Source organism: Amblyomma maculatum, chromosome 6, assembly GCF_055883805.1.
Source record: "Amblyomma maculatum isolate TAMU_Amacu chromosome 6, ASM5588380v1, whole genome shotgun sequence".
NCBI classification, from domain to species: Eukaryota; Metazoa; Arthropoda; class Arachnida; order Ixodida; family Ixodidae; genus Amblyomma; species Amblyomma maculatum.
Window position 1 is genome coordinate 33,160,197 of NC_139349.1, and position 24,028 is coordinate 33,184,224.

The 24,028-nt window shown below is 45.0% G+C and overlaps 1 protein-coding gene across 1 annotated transcript in view; it reads right to left on the reverse strand.

The window, feature by feature from the left end:
* Positions 1 to 24,028, reverse strand: part of LOC146185436 (unconventional myosin-Ia-like) — a 93,398-nt gene that overhangs the window by 35,912 nt on the left and 33,458 nt on the right. The window contains exons 2-9 of the mRNA XM_084607822.1: positions 8,438 to 8,587; positions 6,637 to 6,752; positions 5,131 to 5,225; positions 3,450 to 3,554; positions 1,564 to 1,610; positions 1,410 to 1,473; positions 1,025 to 1,038; positions 527 to 611 (exon numbers count right to left, since the gene is read on the reverse strand). Coding sequence (XP_084463948.1) covers positions 527 to 611; positions 1,025 to 1,038; positions 1,410 to 1,473; positions 1,564 to 1,610; positions 3,450 to 3,554; positions 5,131 to 5,225; positions 6,637 to 6,752; positions 8,438 to 8,587 — 676 coding nt within the window. The remainder of the gene's footprint in view (positions 1 to 526; positions 612 to 1,024; positions 1,039 to 1,409; positions 1,474 to 1,563; positions 1,611 to 3,449; positions 3,555 to 5,130; positions 5,226 to 6,636; positions 6,753 to 8,437; positions 8,588 to 24,028) is intronic.

Here is a 24,028-nt window from a genome sequence, read left to right on the forward strand (position 1 = left end):
TTTGACTACATCTGGATGCAGCTATGATCTCCAGACGTATGTAGCTCAAGAAGCTTAGTGTGAGTGCTGCGCGTACGCATGTGTTCATCTGAAGTGTCGGTCTTTGAAGCGCCCAATTTCTAGAAAGAATTTATGAGAAAGAACTACACGGCAGCTGTTTTTTGTGTATCTAGTCTGCACTTGTGCAGAGAGGTCATCTCGGCTTAAGTACGGTATGCGTCCAACGGTGTTTTTCTGCCTGTATAATAGATTAAAAGAACAATTGTCGTGGTTCACTAGAGTTAACTGAATTACACTAAAGGCATGCAGAACAACAAAGCTAAATGAACAATGCACCGCCACGGCTCGGATGCGTAGTTTATACAAAGCAGAAACCAGAATGGTGCACCTTTTCGTTCCTGTTATTTCTACGGCACTAACGCAACTCTTCTATGCCAGTCGTTTATCGAGATTGCGCAAGGTTACTATTTCTTCCTTTTCTCCGACTTCGCAAGTTAGCATAAGGTCAACACGAAAACGTACTTACTCAACAGATGAACTTCAGCTCCGCTAAGCAGCTGATAAAAGAAATGGAAGTTGCGCTCTCCCTGAGTGTGGCTGATTACCCTGGACTGTAAACACAAACATAGTTAAGTTTAGTAAACATTTTTTATATCATGATTTATTTAGTATGCTTTACAGGCGTTTTATGTAAAATCGCAAACAAGCCCAAGCAAATTAACAACAAACATTTTCAATTACCACATCACCCTTTCATCGTACTATACAAAAGTTTACATGTTTCTATATATATGTTCTCTGCTTAAACATCATTATATTTCAGTTGGTATACAATAAATATTTTTGAAACATTTCCGAACACTTTAGCCACAAACTTGCCAGAGGGCTTGGAAGAAATATTTATCATCACCTCCCACAGATTTTTTTTTTCTCAGAACAATTTCCTATTTTTCCTCTTGATTAATTCAGGATATTCATATTTTTCTTGCCATTTAAGCGTGAGTAGGGTAGTAATTATGCTTACCTTTTCGAGAAGATCTGCAAAGAAAAGAATTGAGAACAGACTGTTAAAGTTTTTATTGGCGGTTTAAATGCTCATTTAAACCGACGCTGTACTAGCCAAAGCTGTACAGCTAAGACAAAAATAACTACGTCTGCACAGAGTTTTTTCGCAGAAAAACTAAAGAAATTATTGCGAGTGTGAAACGCTAGCTTGTATATGTAGCAATGTAGCTTTCGGCTGAAGTCCAGAAAACCACGCAGAGTTCCGAGTAAAGTGTCAGTCTTTTACATGTTCAAAGAGAGTACCAGGAGTATCATTAAAACGCAAAGAGCAGAGACATGCGTCATGCCGCCAAACAATGTCAGGCTGTAAGCATTTAAAATTCATGCACTAAGTGTTCACCTACAATTTGTGATTACTCCGCCAACTGGATCCCCTTTGAAGTCGAATTCTATATCAATATATTTGCCCTGAAATAAAAAAAAAAGTATTGCATCGCCAGTGCACTTGCAGGATGTCCAGCGAACGAGATGGCAAGATTGAAACAAATAGCAGCTTACAAATCTCGACGAGTTGTCGTTCCGGTGTGTCTTGGCGTTCCCGAACGCTGCGTGGATAGAAGAATGAGTGTGATGTTTATCACCTAAGTTGGACACTGAAAACCTTCACGGGGCCATAAGTGTAGTAGAAGAATTAGGAGGACACTTAAGCTCCGCCGTTAAGGGTAAAACGCAATTGCCTTTCGCACACATGAACAATGTATTTTTGACTTTTATTTGAAATTTTTAAAGAATGTTTTATACACTATACATAGCATCATCAAGCATTGGCTTTCCATTCTGAGCAGATGACCCTTTTGAACTCATTTCAATTTTTCAATTACTTCAATGAATTATTTGATCAATTAAATACTACATTTTTATTACCATCATACAGCTTTCGCTTTTCATTCTCAGAATTTTGACACTTGTGAACCTGCTTTCTCCAATTTTTCCTTTTCAATTATATGATTCATCAATAATTCAATTAATTGCAATGATTTCATTAACGCCTATCACACATCAATCAGTCATCAATAACTGTAACCACAAAGTATGATACGACATGTTTTTACACAGCCTCTGATTATTTCCGATACGCGGTGCTGACTACTACTACGACTACCTCGTCGCGATGGTGCAGTATTTATGGCACTCGACTACTGTGGCTAAGGATGCGGGTTTGAATTCCAGCACCGGCGACCGCTTTTAGATGGAGGTGAAAAGCAAGGTGCCCGTGTGTTTGATGTCACTGCAAGTTAAAGAGTCCTGGGCGGTCGGAATTTCCTGAATCCTCCACTGTCGCATCTCTCACAGACTGAGTCGCTTTGGAACATTAAACCCCATAAACCGAACCAAATCCAACCATTGTTACGACTACGACTACTACTTCGACGGCTTTTCGATCAAAGCCAGATGGACACAACGTCAATCTCGTTTAATGACGTCGCGAATAAGGCTATGTCGCACAAATGTCGCAGCTGGACAAAAGTTCAAATGTTTTGTCTGTCTGAAGTCATTCCGTCTTCACAATTTGTATCAATTGCGCTCAACTGGCTTTAAAAATCAGGCAAAACGTTTGAATGCTTTATCTGGCCGCACTTCTTTGAAAGCGCGTCAGTGGTCCACCCAAACTTTACCAAGGCACACCAAAGGAACATGGTGAAAGGCTGTAGTTTCATTTTTTTTCACTACGCCAGGTATAGTTCAAGCCGTAGGGTATGTACGGTTTCCACCTTGAGGGAGATTTAGAGGTCAAACTTTTGTGTCAAGCCTGCGGTAGTCGCCTTAGGGGTATAGTCACGTAGGCCACCAAGTGGCCCGTCTCCACTGTCAGTGCGGCGTGAACGTAGAGGGCACTAAACGGGTGATGCGCATATAAATAAGAGCCCCCGAGCCTCTGTCAAGGTTACAACAATGCATGAGATGGAGGATGAACACATGCTACAGTAGCGTGTCGGAAGGTGAAGGCGCGCCAGAATGAGGCCCTGAAAAGGCGGCGTCGGCAAATTTTTTTTTTTTTTTTTGGCATATGAAAAAGCACAACTTTGCTGCAAGAGAAGCAGCCGATTTTCTTATTGTATTGAAAATACTCCTAGGATTCGTATAAGAAAAAAAAAAAAACATTTCACTTTTGTAGCGATGACGTGATACACGTGATGGGCGTAAGGGGTGTGCCTAAACGAACCATTTGCGAAAGATAATATTCAGGGCCACCGACTAAATGGTTAACGCCATACAGTCGTTACCCTTTCGTGTTTTTTTTTTCTTCTAGTGATGAAAACTATTATAGTAATCGCTCTTGAATGCACGCTTGAATCAATGCCTGGGAGGACAGGAACCAGGCTAGAAGCGCACGTGCGGGAACATTGTACGTATTGATCGTGCACGGTCCACTAGATACGCACCTTCGAGAATGGGTGTGCTCCGAAGGATGTGCTCCTTGATGGTGCCCACCTCCTCGTCTCTGCCTGACACAGCCGCCACGAACTGCATGACCAGCTTGCTCGCCTCTGCAACCAGTGAATATAAGCGGATGATAATGAAAACAAGGAAGGGTACAGCTAAGCAGTTAAGTCAAGGTTAATAAGGCTGGCTTGGACGGTTTGGCCGTTATATCGACATTTCGAGTTCCCGACTTGTCCTGTTAAAAAAGCCGACAGATAATACGTGATAGAAGACCTTGGCGTGCGAAGAAGAGATCGGCCACACTTTTCTATCTGCTTGTCACTCGAAAGTTGTACAAAAAGAACAAATGCGGCAAGCGCCAAATCATCAAGCGATAGTACCAATAATGTTGCAGGCAAACGGTACGATATAAAAAGCCGCGGAACACAAAATACCACACTTTAAAATAACTTTACTGTTAATAAATATTACGTCTAGCATAAAAAAAAACACCCTTCGTTAGTTATATTGCGCTGTCCTCAAATAAAAATAAATAGGTCATCAGGAAACTGTAGCTCTGCAAAAAGCGTCGTACGCAATGTCATTTCTTCAGATGCCGGACTCAAACGTACTCGTATGCCTTAATGTGTGGCCGCATCAGTGGTAAAACGCGAGCTCCTAGCCGTCTGCAGTAAAACTTAAACAGCGTCGAAAAAGCAGCATTCAGGACATTCCTGTGGAAACTAGAAAGTGGTGACACTGACGTTCGCTGTGTGTCTACGTCATACCCCTGTGACTAAGCTTGGCCACTCTTATCAAATCATGGCACATCTGACCCACGTACTGTGGCAACAAGAGCTTCAACATGCTATTTTCAGGAATCGTAAACAAAAGGGGCACACTTGCACTTGCGCTCATACCAAGGACAGCGTCGATCATATTCCAAATGTCATCCTTCAACACATTGCTTTTGTGTTCGGGGTGACGCTTGTCCTACCGCACACGATATGGCGTCACGGCGTCGAAAGCATTTCAGCTGTAGCCTTCACTTGTTTTGAGCCGATGGTCGATTGCGAGTACGCTGTTGTCGTGTTGGCTCCTGAGGGATGCTACCGGTCAACGCCGCGGGCCGCGCCGACTCAACTTCCTCGCCTTCCTATCGGCTGATGGAATTCGTCGGAAAAAAACCGGCGGCAATAATCGGTCTTTCCTTGCCGCGGCAGCGGATTTCGCTCGCTTTTTCCGCCAAATGGTCAAATGTGAACGTGCCATTAGTCCCGTCGCGCGGCCTTTTTCACCTGGCCGACGGCCAAAATTCACTCTGCACCCAAGTAAAATACGATGACACATTTATGGTAGTGAATAGCGCCGTTATCTCGTCACTGTTTTCAGTTTTTACTGCATACGGCGCGCCTTCTTAACTGTCACACTGCATCGCAGGGTCAGCATAGAAAAAGCATAGGGAAAAATTGAGATATCTATACAGTAGGCATCACGATTTGACACCGAATAGTTAAGCATTAGGGGAGTTTTGCGCTCATAAATCTTGAAAAACCTCAGTAAAGGTTACTTATTTTGACTTAAATTAGCCTTTATAACATTCCTGTAGCGCTAAGTGACAGGAATAAAAGGAGTGGATATAACATTCCCGCAGCAGACGCTTTGGGACAATTTCTATATGAAGAAAACCAAATGACTTGCCTGTTTTTCCTGCGCCGCTTTCCCCGGTGATGATGACGCACTGGTCTTGATTTCGATTTTTCAATGAGGTGTATGCGTTATTCGCTACTGCATAGCTGCAAAAACAAGAATAAACAACAACAAAAAAAAGCGTCACAGCAGGCTCCCGTAGTGAACTAAGCATTTTTTAACGAGTTACAAACCTTTTAATTTTCTTTGTCTTAGATTGTTCACGAGACTCCTAGTTTGTGACCAGCAGGTAAGCTGCGCAACTCAATTCTCTCGCGCTAGACCATTTCATCTTATTAAGAAATAGGCACATTGATTCCTGTCCGAGCCTTTATACCATCACTCTTGAAGATTTACTTCACTGGGAACTGCCCTTTTGGCAAAGACGTAACTTGAAACGGGTCCATGTTCGCACAGCTTTTACAAGCAACTTCTTCGTGGAGTGTTAAAATGTCAGTCTTGTTGGCAATCGGCTAGAAACTTACCTTTTGAATGCACATTTTAAACTTCCGAACCTTTTTTTTTGTAAACTTTCGATCACCTACGCTGTCGGCACAGGTAAGCCAGAAAAAGAAGAGGGAGAGAAAGACGCGCGCCGCAACACCCCCGAAGCGGTGGCGGGTGCAATGACGGCCTATAACAAATAAAAATTCGATGGCAGGCTAGCCACCGCCGCAAGCGGCGGTGATCTCCCTGTCCCAGCCCCATCAGGGCCAGGACCAGCCACCCTCCTTGGCATTATGCTGTTTTGTCGAAATAAAAAAAAAATATGTATATCTGTTTTGTTTTTTCTCCAGTACTGCAATAGTTTTAGGGCGCAGCTTTTAAATGCCCGTTCGGCGGTTGACCCGGGTCACAGTTGTTGATGTAACCGAGAGAAAGAGAATCGCGATTCACGAGTCATGAGAGAGTCACGAGCCAAAGGCAATTTCTCAGACGATATCCAAAAAAACAGCGCGAACAAACGGGGACGAAAGTGAAGAAGCCACAGGAACAAGCGCTGACTCTCAACTAAAGTTTAATCACAGGAAACACGCTTATGTATCACCCTTATCGCTTATGGATAATGTATCACCAACTCGCCCGCTTAACTATCCTGTTGAATTCTCAGATGAGAGGGACACGAGCGCTGCGCCGCTTGGTCGAGGTTCGCTTCGTCCGTGAAAAAAAAAAAAAAAAAAAAAAAAAAAAAAAAAAAAAAAAAGAGTGCTTTGTAACTGCACATACATGCAAGCATGTCTCAAATCCATTGTCTCAATATATAGCGAAAACGCTTAAATCGCTAAGCTCAAATTTAAGGTTAGGGAGTATCGTAACCGCCCTCCCAATGTTCTTGTCTTTTAGTCTTGTGCAATTCTGTCACTAGTACAAAAGCGAGCAAATACTTATAAGAGTATTCTTCATAAATAAGAATTAGAGTTTTAACCACGGGTATTGGGCAAAAACGCTAAATAAACACTTCTGTTGCAATGAACGAAAATGTGGTGTCATCTTCGACAGTGCAAGCCGATCTCTCACATGTGCGGGGGTAACTCGAACATGCTGCACTTCTCGTAGGCTTGGATCACGTCCGGGCAGTACAGGGCCAGCTTCTTGTACGGGTTCACGGAGACCACCACGGTGCCGATGTAGGTCTACAATGGCCAGGAGAGAAACCAACAGCGAGGTGATTACTCGAAGCGGCCACCACTTTCATGAACACGAAAAACGCTTCGACGCGGAGCGACCTCCATCCTTTTTCCAGCACGGAGAAACAACAAACTGTACCACGAAAGCCGCTCTGTTGCGAACGCCTGTTCACAACACAGCTCGAGAGGAGACGGCGATTATATCTCGCCGAATTTGCTTTACTTTATTAATGCACGGAAATCACTGGCTGTTTCATCATTACCGTTGAGGAAGAGACAGCGATTAAGGATACGCGGGCCAAAGCCACGAATGACAAAAAAATAAAAAGTTCTCACTTGCAGTGTCCATTAGTAAGGACACAAAACAAAGCTGAAAAAAGATAACAGAGTAAGCGCCATAGCCAAGGCTCATTTCAGCGGCAGGGTAACAAAGGCGCTAGCTATAAGAAGCATGGAACCCGCTTGCTTGTGAGGTCAAGCGGAAGGAAGCGCAGTTGGGCAGCGCGGAAGTGGCAAGAAACGTATCCGGTCTCCGCAGCTGTAGTAATTTTGGGCAAGTGAGCTCCCCGAAGCTGCAGAGACCGGAGGGAAACACTGGCCCAGAGTCATAAACCAAGCTGACCTCGGTGTAACGCCGAGATATACTCGCCCTCGCACAGGGGCCCAAGCCCTGCGTGAGGAGAAAAATGGGTGCTTGTCATGCACGCTTGCTGTCCCGCTTATTTATTGCATCGCCAATGCTTTCAGTGCTTTCAGCATAGCTCTGACGGAACCTAAGCCAAGTTCATCGCAGTGCCCTGCTTGAGGCGATGATTGACAGCCAACTTCTACTTCTCATCCACCACTGATGAGTGCAATTAGGAGCATTATTGTCGTTAGCAATGACTCTATATATTGCAAGCCAGCATGGTTACTAAGCATATCTCGAGGAAGAATATTTAGCGCATTCGTGCTTGTTTCACATATTCGAGCAAGCCGCCTGCCTTGAACCACTCAATTTCTCCCGCCGATTTCGTGCGACCAATCTGACCTGAGCACTCCACGAAATCTTCTATATGTCTAAAGTGCAGTAGAGCTCCGTTCAGTTTGAAACATGGAAATACTTTTCTGCTCCCTTAAGCCATTGCGCATACATGTTTTCAGATTATATAATATATTGTAATCATGTTGAATCTCATGCCCTTTTAGTAAATGTATAAAACAAGAATAACTCATAAAATGCTACTGGTTTCTACGAGACCATGATCAGAGTTCTTAACACTGCCACCCATGATATGACCCGCGGGCTCCACTTATCAGTATCCAGCTCTTTTATTACCACCAGACTAGATGGCTCGGAGACTGTCAGGCCATACGAGGAATTCACGGTACTAAGTTCCTCTAGCGGGAAGAGAAGAGTGATTCATCTAGTGAAAGGCAGCGATCCAGACTATCTTCCTAACAGTGCTCAAAATATGAAAGATGAAAATAACGACGGAGAAAGAGTTCCAAGGCGCTAGCATCTACTGCACTCCAGAAATTGGTCACGATCACGGGCGGATTTCGGTTAGGTGATTTGTAGCAGGTTCATGACGACTACATAGCCTTTAAACTTTTGATCACAATCCTTTGACCCTTGAATATGATCTATAAACTAAGTTTACGAACGAGGCCTTTACATCGAAGCTCAAGAGGAGGACGTTTGTGCATACGTAAATGAGGTCCCTCTTGAACCGCTGGTGCAGGTTTGCGATGAAGGCCTCTTCGGTGGGCGGCTCGAGGAGCAGGGCGTCGCTCAAGCCGACCTCCTGGTCCAGGCTCAGCACGCCGCGGGCGCTGGCCGATGACGAGGGCCGCTGCTGCTGCTTAAAAAGAGGTAAGAGAGACAACAGCGCTTATGTTGCGCACGAAGCCTCCGATCGCTCCGATCGCTTCGCTTCACTCACTCACTCACTCACTCACTCACTCACTCACTCACTCACTCACTCACTCACTCACTCACTCACTCACTCACTCACTCACTCACTCACTCACTCACTCACTCACTCACTCACTCACAAGTGCAAGATGCCGGGCTAGTTGGTACTGCATAATGAAATAAAACAGCGCAAGGAACGGGACGAAACACGAAGGAAAGGAAACAAAGACACAGGCGCTGTGTCTTTGTTTCCTTTCCTTCGTGTTTCGTCCCGTTCCTTGGGCTGTTTTATTTCACTCACTCACCTCACTCATTCACTCACTCACTCACCCAATCAATCAATCAATCAATCAATCAATCAATCAATCAATCAATCAATCAATCAATCAATCAATCTTATCATACTGATGACTATATAGACAGAGTGTTATAGTGCGAGAAATCTTCCAAATGGAACGGATGGAATGATTCGGCAGGTGACAGAGCACTTATTTAACAACGCCCTTCCATTCAGCCCGTTTACAGTCACCACAATATGCAACACCTCACCATTCACATGCGTGAGATTATTGGTTTGCTCACTTCGACCAAACGACTGAAATTTCCACGAGCACATAATCATACACTTTAAAGCAGAAACAGTTTTTCGCACGGCATTCAGACCGTGCCAGCCGTGGGAGGAAAATTAAATCTGCCTCTTCACGCACGCCATACATGTCGAATAGTTGATAGCTCGCGCAACGAATAGTAATTAATCCGGGCGGTAATTGACCCGCGCGCCCAGGATTATGACAGCAGCAATGCTTCGCCAACAGGTTGATGTCATGGAGGACGAAGAAGAGGAGGAAAGGCAGGGAGGTTAACCAGTAAAAGCAACCGGTTTGCTACCCTGCACTGGGGGAAGGGGATGAGTAGATACAAAAGTTGTGAGAGAGGGATAGTTGAAGTTAGTACAGTCACATAACAGACATGCCCCATCACATCATGTCACAGTCCTATCATAGCAAACTCATAGTCTTTCGATTAGGCCTGTGCTTTTCATAAAGCGGAGCAGTGCCTGGGGGGCCTTCACCGCAGACGATCGCCGTGGCCAGGGACCTAAACTCTTAATTTCAGTCAATGGGCGTCCATCTAGATGCTCCAGCGTACGGCACAGACGCTGCCTTTCCTCACTGTATATCGGGCACTCACAAAGAATGTGGCCTATAAACTCGTCGCATCCACAGTTTGTACATGCAGGGCTGTTTGACATGCCTATCATAAAAGAATACGAGTTTGTGAATGCTGCACCAATCCACGGGTGGCACAGCAAAGTTTCTTCGCGTCGGGGTAGGCTGCAGGTGGAAGGCAGAGCTTCAAGATAGGGTCCAGGGATTTTAAGCAGCAGTTCGTAAACTGCTCAGAATTCTACAAGGAGAGTCTGTTCCCGCGCAAGTGCGCGAAGCCTGCCCGCTGCGTCTGGGCTCCACAGTAAGAACACCGCACTCGCCGTGATCTTATCGAATAATGCGAAATATTGAAAGTGTGCAAGTTCATCAGCCTTGATATGTCATTTCCTGATTTCATAAATTCCGAAATTACTCAAAGCTTTGCTTCGTACTATGGAAGTGAAGTTTGTAAAAGGTGAACCACATCTCTCGGCTTGATGCAGGTTCAAGACTGCACCCGCCATCTAATGATATGTGACATCAGGGAACTCTCTTTCATCGGTTACGCTTTGGTGTAGCGTACACCAAAAAGCTACGTCCACAATGTCGGAGTTGAAGCAAAGCTCCAGTCGCTTGAGCTGCAACATTTCGAGAAAAAAGAAAATAATTTTTTTTTTATACTAAGAAGGCCCTGGATGCTACTCTCAGAAAGTTGGGCAGTTGCCCTCTCTTAGATGAAATTGCCTTGGGGGCCGTTTAAAAAGTTGTAAAGTGTTGAAATTTTGTATTTAATTTTACGTTGTGTCATTGTTTCAACTTAATTGCCAAATCTATATGGCAGCATAAGTGAGCAGGAAGAATGTTGTCGGAAACAAAAATTAAAAATTATTGTACTCCGCTTCGACGACCCCATTGTATGGCATTTTTCTCAGAGGATAGTGCAAGCGCTCTCCCTTATTTCTTGACACATTTCAGGCAGCTTTATTATGTGACTGCTCCGAAATAATTTTTATTCTGTTTGCCAGTTACGCTTCGTAAATTAAATTTAGTATCCCCGGATAGGACGACTCGGAATGACCGAACGCCATTTTCTGCTCTGTCAGGAAAAGGAGAGAACTCAATTCTGCGCGGGAAGTCCGAGCAAACTGAAATCAAGCAAGATCTCTTTCAATGACTAACGGTGTCCTCCCCACCAATAAGCTGGCTTTCTGTCTTCTGCCGTGTAGCAGGAAACGCCACAGAAACACTAGGCCATGGAGAGGTTGTCGAACTCACCCCTGGCCCACTTCATATGAGGAATCAGTAGATGGAACGGTGTTCCAGATGCACTAGCGTGAAATGCTAGCTCCACATTAGTGAAGCCTAAAACTTGTTCCACACATTTTAGAGTATCATTTCATCCAGAATGCTGCTTAAGTTAGTTATATGCAACTTTTTAAAGGTTCATTTCATTCCAAATTAACAGGTGGAACCTGTGTACAACTCGATTCAGTACAAACGGCGTTCGGCTTGTTAACCCAACTTCGCGGGTTTAATGATTTGGTGCATACGGCGTTCGGCTTGTTAACCAAGGTCCGTGGATTTAATGCCGGCCACGACGACCACGCTTCAAGCCGGCCCGGCATACTGATGCTACAGAGCCCTTCCAATTCTGCCGTAGTTATACCCGCCATAATACCTAATGAGTCCAGGGCTGCTGAGCCACCGGCCAAAGGATTTAATTCCTTCTCTGCGACTGCATACTGGCTCTTCTGTAATGACGTTGTAGTTCATGATAAGGAACCACAAATAGGCAGGTCACATTCACCGTTAAAGTCCATAGAGACGTCCCAGCGTTAGTGCCTCAACAAGGAAAGTAATTCCACCCGCACTGGGAATACAAACTTGGCCGAACCAAAAGCGACCAAGCAACGTTTCATATTACACAGGAACTGAATGCAATCGCAAATTTTATTACAGGGTTCAAAATGCAATTTGGCGCAAATATAGAGGGCATTTCATTCTTTTCAATACAGGCGGTCCAATACAATTCAATTAAAAAATAATAAAGATGTGTTCTCAGCAGCCTTGAACAAAGTTTCAGCCTCGAAAACGGCGCAACTTCAAAAGAGACTCTGCTGCGCTATAGCATTTTATACACAAAAACATCTGCGTGAATACGTTTAAGTACTCAGTGAAATTGGGCAACATAGCTATACCCGACGCTCGACTGAATTTCCAGTTGGTTAAAGCAGTAAACTAACAAAACGGTAACACATGGAAATGCTCACAGAAGTCTCTTGGCAAAATTGAAGCTTTCTTTTAACTGCATGTCGAGAATCACTTTACGTAAAAAATTGTCATTTCTTTTCTGAAAATGTGCGCCATTCTCACAAGTGGGCCAATGCACACTCATTGAAAATCTTTATACCGTTCCCGCCCACAAAACGTCAGTCCATCTAGAGCCCCGCCCAAACTTGGTTGTAAATATCTGCGCTTTCTAACACGATAACACTTCAGGAAACTTTATGATAATTTCATCTCCAGACACACTGTTCTTCTGTTCCTCTCAGTAAATCATAACGGCCGAAGCAGAACGTACTTTCTTATAGATATGAAGTCATAAATAAACTAGTATCCCGAAAGAGGCCATGAAGCTGTGATAAAAGAATTGGTGTGCCTATGAACGCACTTTTTTTTTTCCTCGACTTCCACTTCTGACGTGTTTTCCCGCTAGAATATTCTAACGTTGCCCCGAAAACATTTTGTGACACGCAAGAACAAAGCTGGTAAGGACGCATTAAACATTTCAAGAGAGCAAACGCTCCGCCACCAAAAAACATAGAGGAAAACGGTGGAAAGGTCATTGTTATTTATGATCACAAAACTCACTGGCTGACATCGTTCCCGGGTAGATATAATCATCTTATCGCGCCTTTTTATTGCGCATTGCTGTCAGAAAAAGAACAAGAGAGTGGGTAATATTTTTTTTTTCAGTACTTTTAGCTTGTTCAACAAACCACGCAGGACATTAAGGTAAAACATAGTGGCGTCTAAACGACAATCAGTCGCCACTTATCTGGCCATGAAACACCACCGGTCCCGGCGTGACGCGACTGTCCTCCCTGCATTCAAGCCCAGACCTCCATACAGAACTGTCAGGTCTGAATAATAGACAGATTCTGTGCTGAAATTTCTGGTCCGTGTTTGTTGGTTAATCCTACTTACATAACTAGCCATCTGCCAGAAAAAAATGTAGAACATTCTAGCTTTTGTACCCATTATCGCAAGCAATGCTGTAATGGCGGCTAGTTGGTTTTCCATCATCATGTAGGCGCGCTGAAAAGCAGCTCTCACTAATCGCTAAGCACGAAAATATAACGGGCATGCCAGTCCACCAAACCGCATCTGCGTCGTACTGGCAATCATTGCGTGTTATGAGGTGAGGACGTCAAAGGGGATCATGAGGCACGGGGCATAACTTCAAGATAGTAGCGGGAGTCCTGGAATGAGGAACAAAAAACGCAAGTAAAGAAGCCGCGAGAAGGCGTCGTGCACGCTGTCCCGCGTGTTCCAGGGAGCTCTGGTTTGAGGCTATCAATAAACGTGAATTACACTGAACCACACTCTCGCAACAAGCGACGAAAAAGAAAGTGGGGGCAAGCAGGGCGTCCGCGCCTCGTTAGATTGATGCTCCCCGTCAGCAGCGCGGTTTCCATATCGTGCATATACCGAATTTTATTCTTTTTTCCCTACCGCAGCGCGCACGCAACGAGCGCGCGCGTGTTTCGAGGCGTGGCTTCGCGCGTCACGCCAAAGCTAGACTGACGCCCCCCTCCCCCCCCCCCTTTTTTTTAGCTGATATAGCGAAAGAAAAAGCAAACCCCGCCAGCTCGCATCCAAGATATACTAAGCAGCTGAACAAATGGCCCGACACGAGAGACGACCCTTTTCTCCCGTAATATGTTATCCGAAATCCTCGCTTTTCTTCCCCCCTCCGGCGTTTCTATTTTTATCTTTGTAAGCGAGCGAAACTGAAATTTAGCTTTGGCTTCGCGTTTCCTTAAAGCAAGAATTTATAACAAAGTGCGTTTTTAAGCTTTTGCTTATGTAATAAAGACATCAAGGAAACGAAGCTAAATTACACAGTCTTTGTAACAACTGTGAGAGGTTGCTTATAAGCTATGTCTATGTACTCCGTTCTCCAGGCTCCTTTATAGTCCATTACGTCGAGGAGAGCGACCTACTACGACAGCTTCTTTGTTTCAGCACTCCTCACTGTACTGCCTGTCTCTGCAACCTTTGCTTGAAACATTTGTTACATTCTCTCTACTTTCAATCTTTAGTAATTGCAGCTATTGCCTCGCCATTTATTGTCCTGCATCGCGGTATTAATTACAAGTTCCTTCTGTATTTATTCGCGGTTTTCTTTTCGGTTCTTTCGTGCTTTTTGTCCCTGGTAATTTCATTATCTTGTCAATAGAGGTAGAGAGATAGAAGAAGCAGCCCACAATACACCAAATCACGTTAGTTATTTTACGTAAAAAAAAAAAAATATAGAAACGAATAAATCTCCAGTAATAAAATAGCGATTAAAAAGCGAATAAGAAAAGAAATTTCTTTGCGGGAACAAGGAACTGAACAGTGGTGCTTTTTTCTTTTCAATGCGAAGCACAAAACATTTTAGTCATCTGTCAAGGGCGGTACAGTACAATCGCCGCCTACGCCAATTATTAGAACGAAATCGCATGCTACGGATTACCTGAGGTTCAGTTACAAGTGTGCACATGTTTGTGTCCTTATTTCTATGCATCTTCTCTCCACGAACCCTAGCACAATAACAGAATTCATTTACGCAGTAGATAAAAAGTAAATACAAACAATGATTGCCCTCGAAACTAAAAACATGCAGAGTGGCACGCCATATTAAGGAATGCTTAATGATGTGCGATCACCCGAGTTTATCTAAAGTGCGCGTAACCCTGATTCCACGAAATATTTTCTACATAGTCCCTGAACCCACGGGCGAATGCTGCACTTCCAGGCTATCACTGTATCCTCTAAAATCCATACAGGACGCGACAACAAAGGTCACTTGCAATGGCTCGCGCACAACACAGCTGTGGTATGACCCCCACTATCGACCTCTTTCATCTAACTCTCCCCTTCGCTCCTGACATTCTCGTCCGGAGACAACGATGACTCTAGCAGAAGAGAATGCCGACACCGCTCTCTCTGGGTAAACCGCCAATCTCCCTGTCTCGCACTAACTCTGTTCCCGCGAAAACAACCACCATCCCACGCACGCCACCCACCGCTTTCTCCCGACGCTCGCGATCGTGTACGTCGCGTGCCTAATGAAACGCGGCGCTACGGCACCGAGAACGCCCACGCGGCGGACGATACATCGTCTCGTCGCGGACTGCTTCCCCGCCGGACGCCTTCCTTTCTCGGGAGACAGGACACGCCTCCACAGAGCGGTGGCGGCAAAGCGGGAAGGCGACCCGAGGAGCTGGCGGGAGAACGGTGTTGGCTCCCTCAAGCGAGCAAGAGTAATGCTCCCGCAGAACAAAGGGCGGCGACAAAGGACGCCTCGACCCTGCTAGGGGCTCCCGGAGAAAGAGAGAGAGAAAGTAAGAAGGGTTGACATTGGCTCGGGCGGCCGCCAACACCGTCGTCGCCGACGTCCTCGGACGCTGGAGGCCCGACAAACCCTGACGTCTCCGCTCCATCGAGCGGATGCCAGAGCAGCTTCTCTGGCTCCTTCGCATCTGCTTCTTTCTACTGCTGGCGCTCACCCCAGCCGACGGTGGACCCCGATAAATGCTTATCGGTGACCGGCGAAGGCGCCACATCCCTCCCCCTTCTTCGTCCTGTTTCTGGCCGGCGTCTGATAAATGGCGTTGCGTCAACGGGACAGAATGCCGCGCGACGAACGGACCTATTGGTGGGCACGAGCGAGCTCAAAAGGGAGAGCCTTTCTCTTTTGTCTGTGCCGGCGGCCACGCGACCATTCATCTATTCGTCTCACGCGGCCTGAATAAGACGCCAACGCTGCCGTCTCGGCGCAAGCTGTGCTGCTTTGTCTCTTCGTGTCTTTCCTTACTTTGTTCTCTTAGTTGCCGGCCATAAAGAGGCCAAGGGCGCTCAATGAACCGGACCGGCTGTTCCGTTTCCCTTCTACGACGACGAGCCGCTCCTATTCCAAGCTCTGTGCGCGCGTGCGCGCGAGTTATTGTGCGACTACCAATTCTCTATTCATCCGGTTTACGTTAGCGATGAAAATATTTCTTCCAGACAAGCGTCGTTGCGTTTCTTCGAGCGTCTTCACTCTCGGTTAACGAGTTGGTTGGGCTGCACGGTCGTTGTATTTGTTTATTGCTGTGCATGCAGTATTTGACCAGTTCCATGGAAAGCTTGACCTGCCAAACATAGCACTCTCGTTGCAAGAAGAGAATATTATCAGTACCACAGTGTAACCTACTTATAACGAAACTGATTTTACGTAAGTATTGAAGATAACGAATGATCAGTAATCTTTCTTGAAAGGTGTCAACGAAACACATTTATCAAATATCTCGTTTTTATGAAGTAAAATATTTCTTTAACGTGATTAAGGACCGGCCAATGGCACTGGCCATTTCGCTATATGAGTATCCACGTTTTAACAGCTCCTAAAGCTTCCGCGTTGGTTCGATGCGAGAAATTGCAGTTCCTCTGCTCTCGAATCTCATATATGCACACAAACCCACTACGGAAGGACTTTGCTCCTCTTGTTCCAGTTGCTGTTTGGTTACGATATACGCAGCGCGGTCACGTATTGTCGAAGTCTTTTGAAGCTGCGCTCGGTGTGCTTGGTGGCATCAAAGTGCGGCTCGATTCAAAGGGCAAAGCGGCGCAAAACAAAAACGTTAAACAATTTTGTTTGGCTAGAAGGCGATTATAATTTAAGAGTTTAGTGTGGCGTACGCATCCTTGAGTCAGCGCAATTTATAAGGATTATTCCACATAGGGGAGTGATTACTCAAAGTTGTATAGCTTTCCTTTGTACCCGTATTGCTGCGTTAAAGCGAATGTGAATGAGTAATCACTCTCCAATTGCATTATTGACTGACCGAAAGTCACTTCTGTCATGCAGAGAAGTTTTGTGGTTGCAATTAGCTATAAAGAAAATTCAACCAAAACAGCTGCCTTTAAAGAGATGACCGTCGAAGGCTCTCTTTTAAAAATCCCGCATTGTATTCAGCACTCAGAAAAAAAAAAAAAAAAAAAAGAAACCCACATATTTTTCCGACCCTGCACATTACGACAATATTTCGTCAGTACGCTTTCTGTAATCTCCTAAGCTCGTGTGGACTGCTGAAGACACCAGTGAACGTTGACACATTGTAAGCGATCGGTGTGCGTGGTTGCCTTCCGCAGCGCGCGCCGGCGACACACTAAGTGCAGGCTATTTCTGCTTCCGTGCACGCAGTGGCGAGTAAACAAGGTTGGTGGGCTTAAGTCTGAACCAATGTCGCGTAACGCTATAATGAAACAGCTGATATAACGAAGAAACAGCGACATCCCTTCGATCTTGTTATAACTCGGTTCATTTATATTCACCCCACGTAAACAAACAAGAAGTGCTATTAAAAAAAGCGATAGAAAAGCACAGCTAACGCACTCAGTAATTTTACCATAGACTAGCACAAAAGCACCGCAGAGTTTAGTGTCTTGCGTCTATACCTCGGATTCTCAAACTTGGTTCCGAAGAGCCCAGGGGTCCACGAGCTGCTTTTGTGGTTTCCGCGAGCGGCCACCGCAGTGCCGGTCCAGATACAGGCGTAGGCCGAGCGCGCGAATGAGATCAAGCATGGTTTTCGCTATTCGTGTTTTCGATTTAAATGTCCGAGCAGGAGAGAAAGGTAGGATGTCGAGTTTAAAAAAATATCTGCTGCCAAACGCAAGAAAACAAATGCTTAAACAAAAATGAACTAAACCAGGATGGGTCCATTCACAAATAACATCGCCTTGTTGCGACAGCAGTAAGAGTGAGAAGGGGTTCCGTGGCACATATTGATGGCTGTGGGGTTCCTTGAGGCAAAAAAGTTTGACAACCTCCAGTCTATAGTATATATAATACACAGATCATGAGTGTACTTTGCACCCCATCATCTGCCCGACCCGGAAAGCTGAAATTCAGCGCTCTGTTGGTTACCAAATAAAACTCGCACCACAACAAGCCTTCCAAGATCTCAAAAAAAAAAAAAAAGGGGGGGGGGGGGGGGGAAGAGAGAAGAAAGGTTACGCCCAAAATCTTACTGCCATCGCCTTTCCGCTTCCTTTACAGTCGGGTGGCCTCAAGGAGCTGCGCACATCCGAATAACACTTCCGAAAAAGACGTCCTTTCCTTGAAGCCCGACGAACGCCACGAAGGCCGCCACGTTTGAAACGGAAAATAACGAAACAGGGTGAGGTAATAATCCACAACAAGAAACAACCGCAGCTAAAGGGGCAACCAAGGAGGCGCAGGTCTCATGCGCTCCGCAGAAGCTTCGACAGCGAGGGTACGTTGGCGACACGGTCCAAGAGAAAGCGAAGGGGGAGCGAATGTGCGCCAAGAGAGGGGACAGCGGAGGCGGCATCACGAGACATCATGCTTTTATTGGGCCAAATAACGGTCCTTGCGGCTTCCGCTCACGTCAACGGCGCATCACTCGCGCACCGCGCGCGCGTTCAGGGAAAAAGGGAGAAAGGAAGCCGGCAGCACCGTATCGCGTCGCTGAGGCGGCCGCATCTATTGTCGACGTGCCCGCACTTGGGATTACGTGCGTCAAATATTTATAAGCGCCTCAGCTACACAGCCGCCGCCTCCGAGGTTCGCCCACCGCAGCATCGCGGGCTCACGATGCCGGCACAAAAACACGTCCTTCCTTCCGCTGTCCTTCTCGTCGTGTTTAGCGCGCCGCCGCCAAATTTGCGGCCGTTACCGCATGCCGCACGGGATATGCACGGGTATGTTTGTCCGCATTGACAGAGTGACGCCCGGACATCGGTAAAATCCTCCCACCGCGGTGACGTCAAGCTAATTTAACTTCCACCGGACTAGGGGAAGTTGATGAATTTTATGGCGATTTCTACTGGTCGCTCCGGAGAACGTTTTCTTGCCTGGGGATGACAATTTCGCATTCCACTGGTTGACCGGGATATGTTGCGCGTATTCCGCTGGTCGTCTGAAGCAACTCGGGGCAAAGTCGGGCGCTCTAGCTCGATCCGCCGACCAAAGCCTGATCTCGATGGAAGATCTAGCCAGTGATGTCCTCCATTCCGAAATTTTTCGGCTATTTTTAGCGATTTTAGAGATATTGGCAGATGACACTATATATCACAGTTGTTTTTTTTTGTTTTTTTTTTTCGCTATATATCTAAGTGCGTCTATTTAAAAACTTCTACAGCGTAAAAATTGGGCGAAAGCAAGTTGCAAAGGGTCGCACTCCTGCATATTTATCAACCGCTGGGATGCGACTTCAACTTGTGGAACTGGCTCAGTATGACTTCCGCCGTGCGCGCTCCGCACGTTCCGCTGGTCGACGAAGGGTGATTCGCTCTGTAGCTGTTTAGGTGGTCGCTCTACTCGGGTTCAGACGCCCAGCTCCTATCGACCAGTGGAAATCGCCATTAGCAAAGTTACAGACATTTTGAGTGCTATTTCTTCATTCAAATAGGTCTTCGTGCCAGCTCCATTTATTATTAAAGATTACTCACTCACTATTTGTTCATTGATTAACGCATGGCGAGCGACACTGACTTTTCCGTGCCCAGTTTCCCATTCACCGTTGTACGATGTCCTCTAATCTTTCTCCCCCTGTCCACAGAAAAGGAACCAAAGTCGTCCTAACAGAGGCCAATGTGCTTTATACAGTTAATGCTGCAAACACATAGACTTCAATGGAAACCCACTTGCCATTTAAGATCTAAGGTAGCCATAATTTTAGAGGCGTAATCACGTATTCACGAGCGCTGGTGACAGCCCCTAACGTTGCACGGGCCCCGGTAAGTGTACCACATTAGAAGAGGTTCTACAGTAATACAGGAGTAGGACAGATTAGACAACATGTCTTTTTTTTTTTTTTTTTGCAAAATTTGAATTATAATTTCAAAATGAAAATAAAAAAAAATAACAGTAATTAACTATCGTCAATGGCACTTCAAAAGTACTGTTTAGATACGAAGACGTGGTATGTTAACGGTTCACTTAGAATTAAGTAAAACAGCAACACTATATAATTATTTGAGTAATTTCAAGGAGGAAATGACAAAGGTAGGGAGAGAGAGAGAGGAACACAGAGAGAGAAATAAACGCTTTATTTTAGCTGAATATTAAGCGCTTAAGCAGTGAGTAGCTTGTATTACCCTTAGCTTAGTAGCGAAGTTCACTTGAAATATAACAGAAGCTGCGCCCACTTCCGAACCCGAATCAAAATCCATATATTCGGAATCATATGTCTGGTGCTGAACCACTGGAGTACAAGGCTACCCTTCCCCTCCCCGGTATGTTACAATTAAGTCAAGTTACCAAATTTTGAGGAAGCAGATAAAAGTACAAATTAAGGTTATAGTCATATTAAGGCAGTAGAAATGTGTATTTGTGTGAACGATGCCTCGTAAGGGGAGCATACATAAGAGAGATACGCAGGGGCCATTAGGTTTCCTTAAAGGTTTTTCTTTTTATGTTCATTAAACATGGACACAGCTCACCATGAATGCATTCGTGCCGTAGGGGAATTCTGATGTAGCACGAATTTCAGCGCTGCTTTTTAATTATAAGGCCTTCGTGGAAAGTTTTTTCACGATAGGTCAACATAGACTGAAGACGTATTGCATTGGTTACTCCGAGAAACAAGTGCTTCGCCTGCACACTTCTTAATATGGTTTCACTGCTTTCCAGACTTTTATACAGGCTTTTGACAGCACCGCATACGAGCCAAACGAGGCGAACACTTGAGTGATTTGGTACGACTTCTGCGTCTCCTAACTCAAAGAGCCACTATACACTTTCTTTTACAACACTATGATTATCTTTCCATAATCTCTGTGCTCACTATCAAAAACAGATCTCTTTCTGAATATCTTATTTTTACGAGTTAAAAACTGGCCAAATGAAAAAAAAAAAAGCACTAGGTAACTCCCAGAAATGTGGCGCAACAAACACAAACACATGCGAAGAGACAACACTCGCGCACACTACCAACTATAATATGGATCTGAACACACCCTTCCTCTTCACCGCTCCACTTCTCCTACACCCAAGTACATATTCTCAACATCCTCTTCTTTGCCAAGGAGATAGTATTTTCTTCCCCGCAGAAGAGGAAGTGTGTGTTCAGATCCATATTACAGTTGGTAGTGTGCGCGAGTGTTGTGTCTCTTCGCATGTGTTTGTGTTTGTTGCGCCACATTTCTGGGTATAATGCAGCACCAACAAGCCCCTCAATCTGTTATTTTGAGATATTATTAGGTAACTAAACACTGAGAGCAGTTGAGACAGCGAATACAATTCTATCTCCGCAAGCGAGTATACTTTTATTCCTCAGCGGTAGGACTCAGCAGTCTTTCATCACAAAGTTCATGTCCAGTGGAGATTGTGTTGTATTACCTTTCACGTCGTAAAACCTTCTGGAGCCCTCCACTACGGCGCATTTCATATTACTTAGTTGTTTTGGGAAGTTAAACACCATAATTCAAACCATGATTTCTTGACACTTACAAATGCATCCGGCCTTGAGGGTCAAGTAAATAAATAAATAAATAAATAAATAAATAAATAAATAAATAAATAAATAAATAAATAAATAAATAAATAAATAAATAAATAAATAAATAAATAAATAAATAAATAAATAAATAAATAATAAATAAATAAATAAATAAATAAATAAATAAATAAATAAATAAATAAATAAATAAATAAATAAATAAATAAATAAATAAATAAATAAATAAATAAATAAATAAATAAATAAATAAATAAATAAATAAATAAATAAATAAATGGCATCAGTAAAGGAAAAAACTGCCAGCCCTCAGGCGGTCGCGTCTGGGCAGAAAGCGCGTGGTCAAATGAAGCACAGCAATTGCTCTCGGGTTTATCACAAAAAAAAAAAAAAAAAAAAAACAAAAAAAGAGAAAGCTGGATGAATTTGCATGCCGTGATCTTCGCAGGCAGCACACAAGGACGAACAAGTGAGCTTGAGACAAAACAAGCTTGATCGTTTCTTTAATTGCTGCTACTTGAGCTAAATGCACGTAAAATATAAGAACTTTATGCGTCGAAATTCCAGCCAGTATGGATGCTGAGCTTATCTAGCCAGCTTTTCCCCAGTTTGATCACCATAGTCTATCTGTGGCTCGCCGCGGTGGCTAATTGCTTGGTACATTCGGTTGCTGAGGCTGAGGACGCGGGTTCGATCTCGGCAGCGGCGGCCTATGTTTCAATGGAGGCGATACACAGGGCGCCAGTGCACAGTACGATGTCAGCCAGAGCACGTTAAATCACGTTAGGTGGTAATAATTATTCTGGGCGCTCCTGCATAGCGGTCCATGTCGGCTTAGAACGTTTAAACATATATCCATGCCATACTAAATCATCCCATACCACACAACACCATGCCATACCATACCATATGATACCATACCATACCATACCATACCGTACCATACCACACCATACCACACCATACCATACCATACCATACCATACCATACCATACCATACCATACCATGCTATACTGTACCATATCATACAACACCATACCCATACTATATCCCATACCATACCATACCATACCATACCATACCATACCATACCATACCATACCATACCATACCATACCATACCATACCATACCACACCATACCATACCATACAATATCAAACAATACCATAGCCGGGCCATGCTCATACGAGTGGTATTCGGACTTCTATTCTGTCCCCACCAACACGCAATATTGCATTCCATTTCTCTTCTTGTCCCGCCCTTTCCTGGGCGGAGTATCGGCTGAGATGATCATCACTCTGGCCGACTTATGTGTGTCTCGCTCGTTCTGCCCACTAACGCTTGGACATCGACGTCCACAGCTCATCACAGCATACGCAGAAACTCGCTTGTGTTCACAATTGTCCCCGCTGTGGAATCTGGAGTCAATGTTGAAAGGTGTTTCACCCCCCCCCCCCCCCCCTCCTCCTTTATTAAACTATATGGCACTCTGCAGGGGATTAATTAAACAGAAGGACGCGCGAGTTTATCCCTTGAAGACTAGAGCTGGGATGGCAACCAAGAACAAAAGAATGTATTATTTTCCAAACACCATCCTGGGCCGTCGCCAATAGTGGCACTTTCAGTAGCCACAGCACCGGTGAAAAAATATGAAATTGCAAGGTAAAAAAAAAAAAAAAAAAAAAAAAAGCAATGGTCGGGGACAGATGGAAGGGTGGAAGTCAAGTGCGCCGCCAGAAGATAATGCTCATGGTTCGTCATAGCAGGCCACTTTTGAGAAGAGCGAAAATATCTGTCTTTTTTTTTTCTCTCTTCAGGCAGACTTAAAGTGAACGACTCGGCTAACCGCAACAGCACTGGAAAAACTGCCATTCACGCGCGCCCACATAGCGGCTGCCTACAGCGCGCGAGCGAAGAAGTAACGGCGCAGCCGTAAGCTGTAGATTCGTTCGCATAACCGAGAGAACGAGAGATAGAGAAAGAAAAAAAAAGGGGGGGGGGGGGGGGGCGCTGTTATACGCATAGCGCTCCAAAACAGGGCGCAAGTCATCGCTCGAATTGCGGGTAAAGAGCAAACCGCTCTCTATACAATTCCTCCCATCTGCCATCGCCGTCATTTCTCGCGGCAACGCGGAGAGCGTCGCTCTCCAGAACACGCATTCAGGCCGGTAATTCCGGCCTCGAAATATTGTAATTCATCTCTTCGCACAGCACGCACACACACTACTACCCGAGGAAAACGAGCAAATCAACCGAGCCGGAGCAGGGCCTCTCAGCAAGAAGCGGAGAAAAAGGCTCGACGCGGCTCATGCCACAGTGGCATATAGCTTCAAGGCAAAGAGCCACAAGAGGAGAGAGCATTTTGAATGAATGCCGCTATCCCATAAAAGACGTGTCAGGCTTGCTTTCACTGCTTCGCTTCTTTGCGCAGTCTTTCCTTTTCTTGTCTCTGCACAAACGACAGCTCGAGCGCAAACACGCTCGAGGATATACACGGG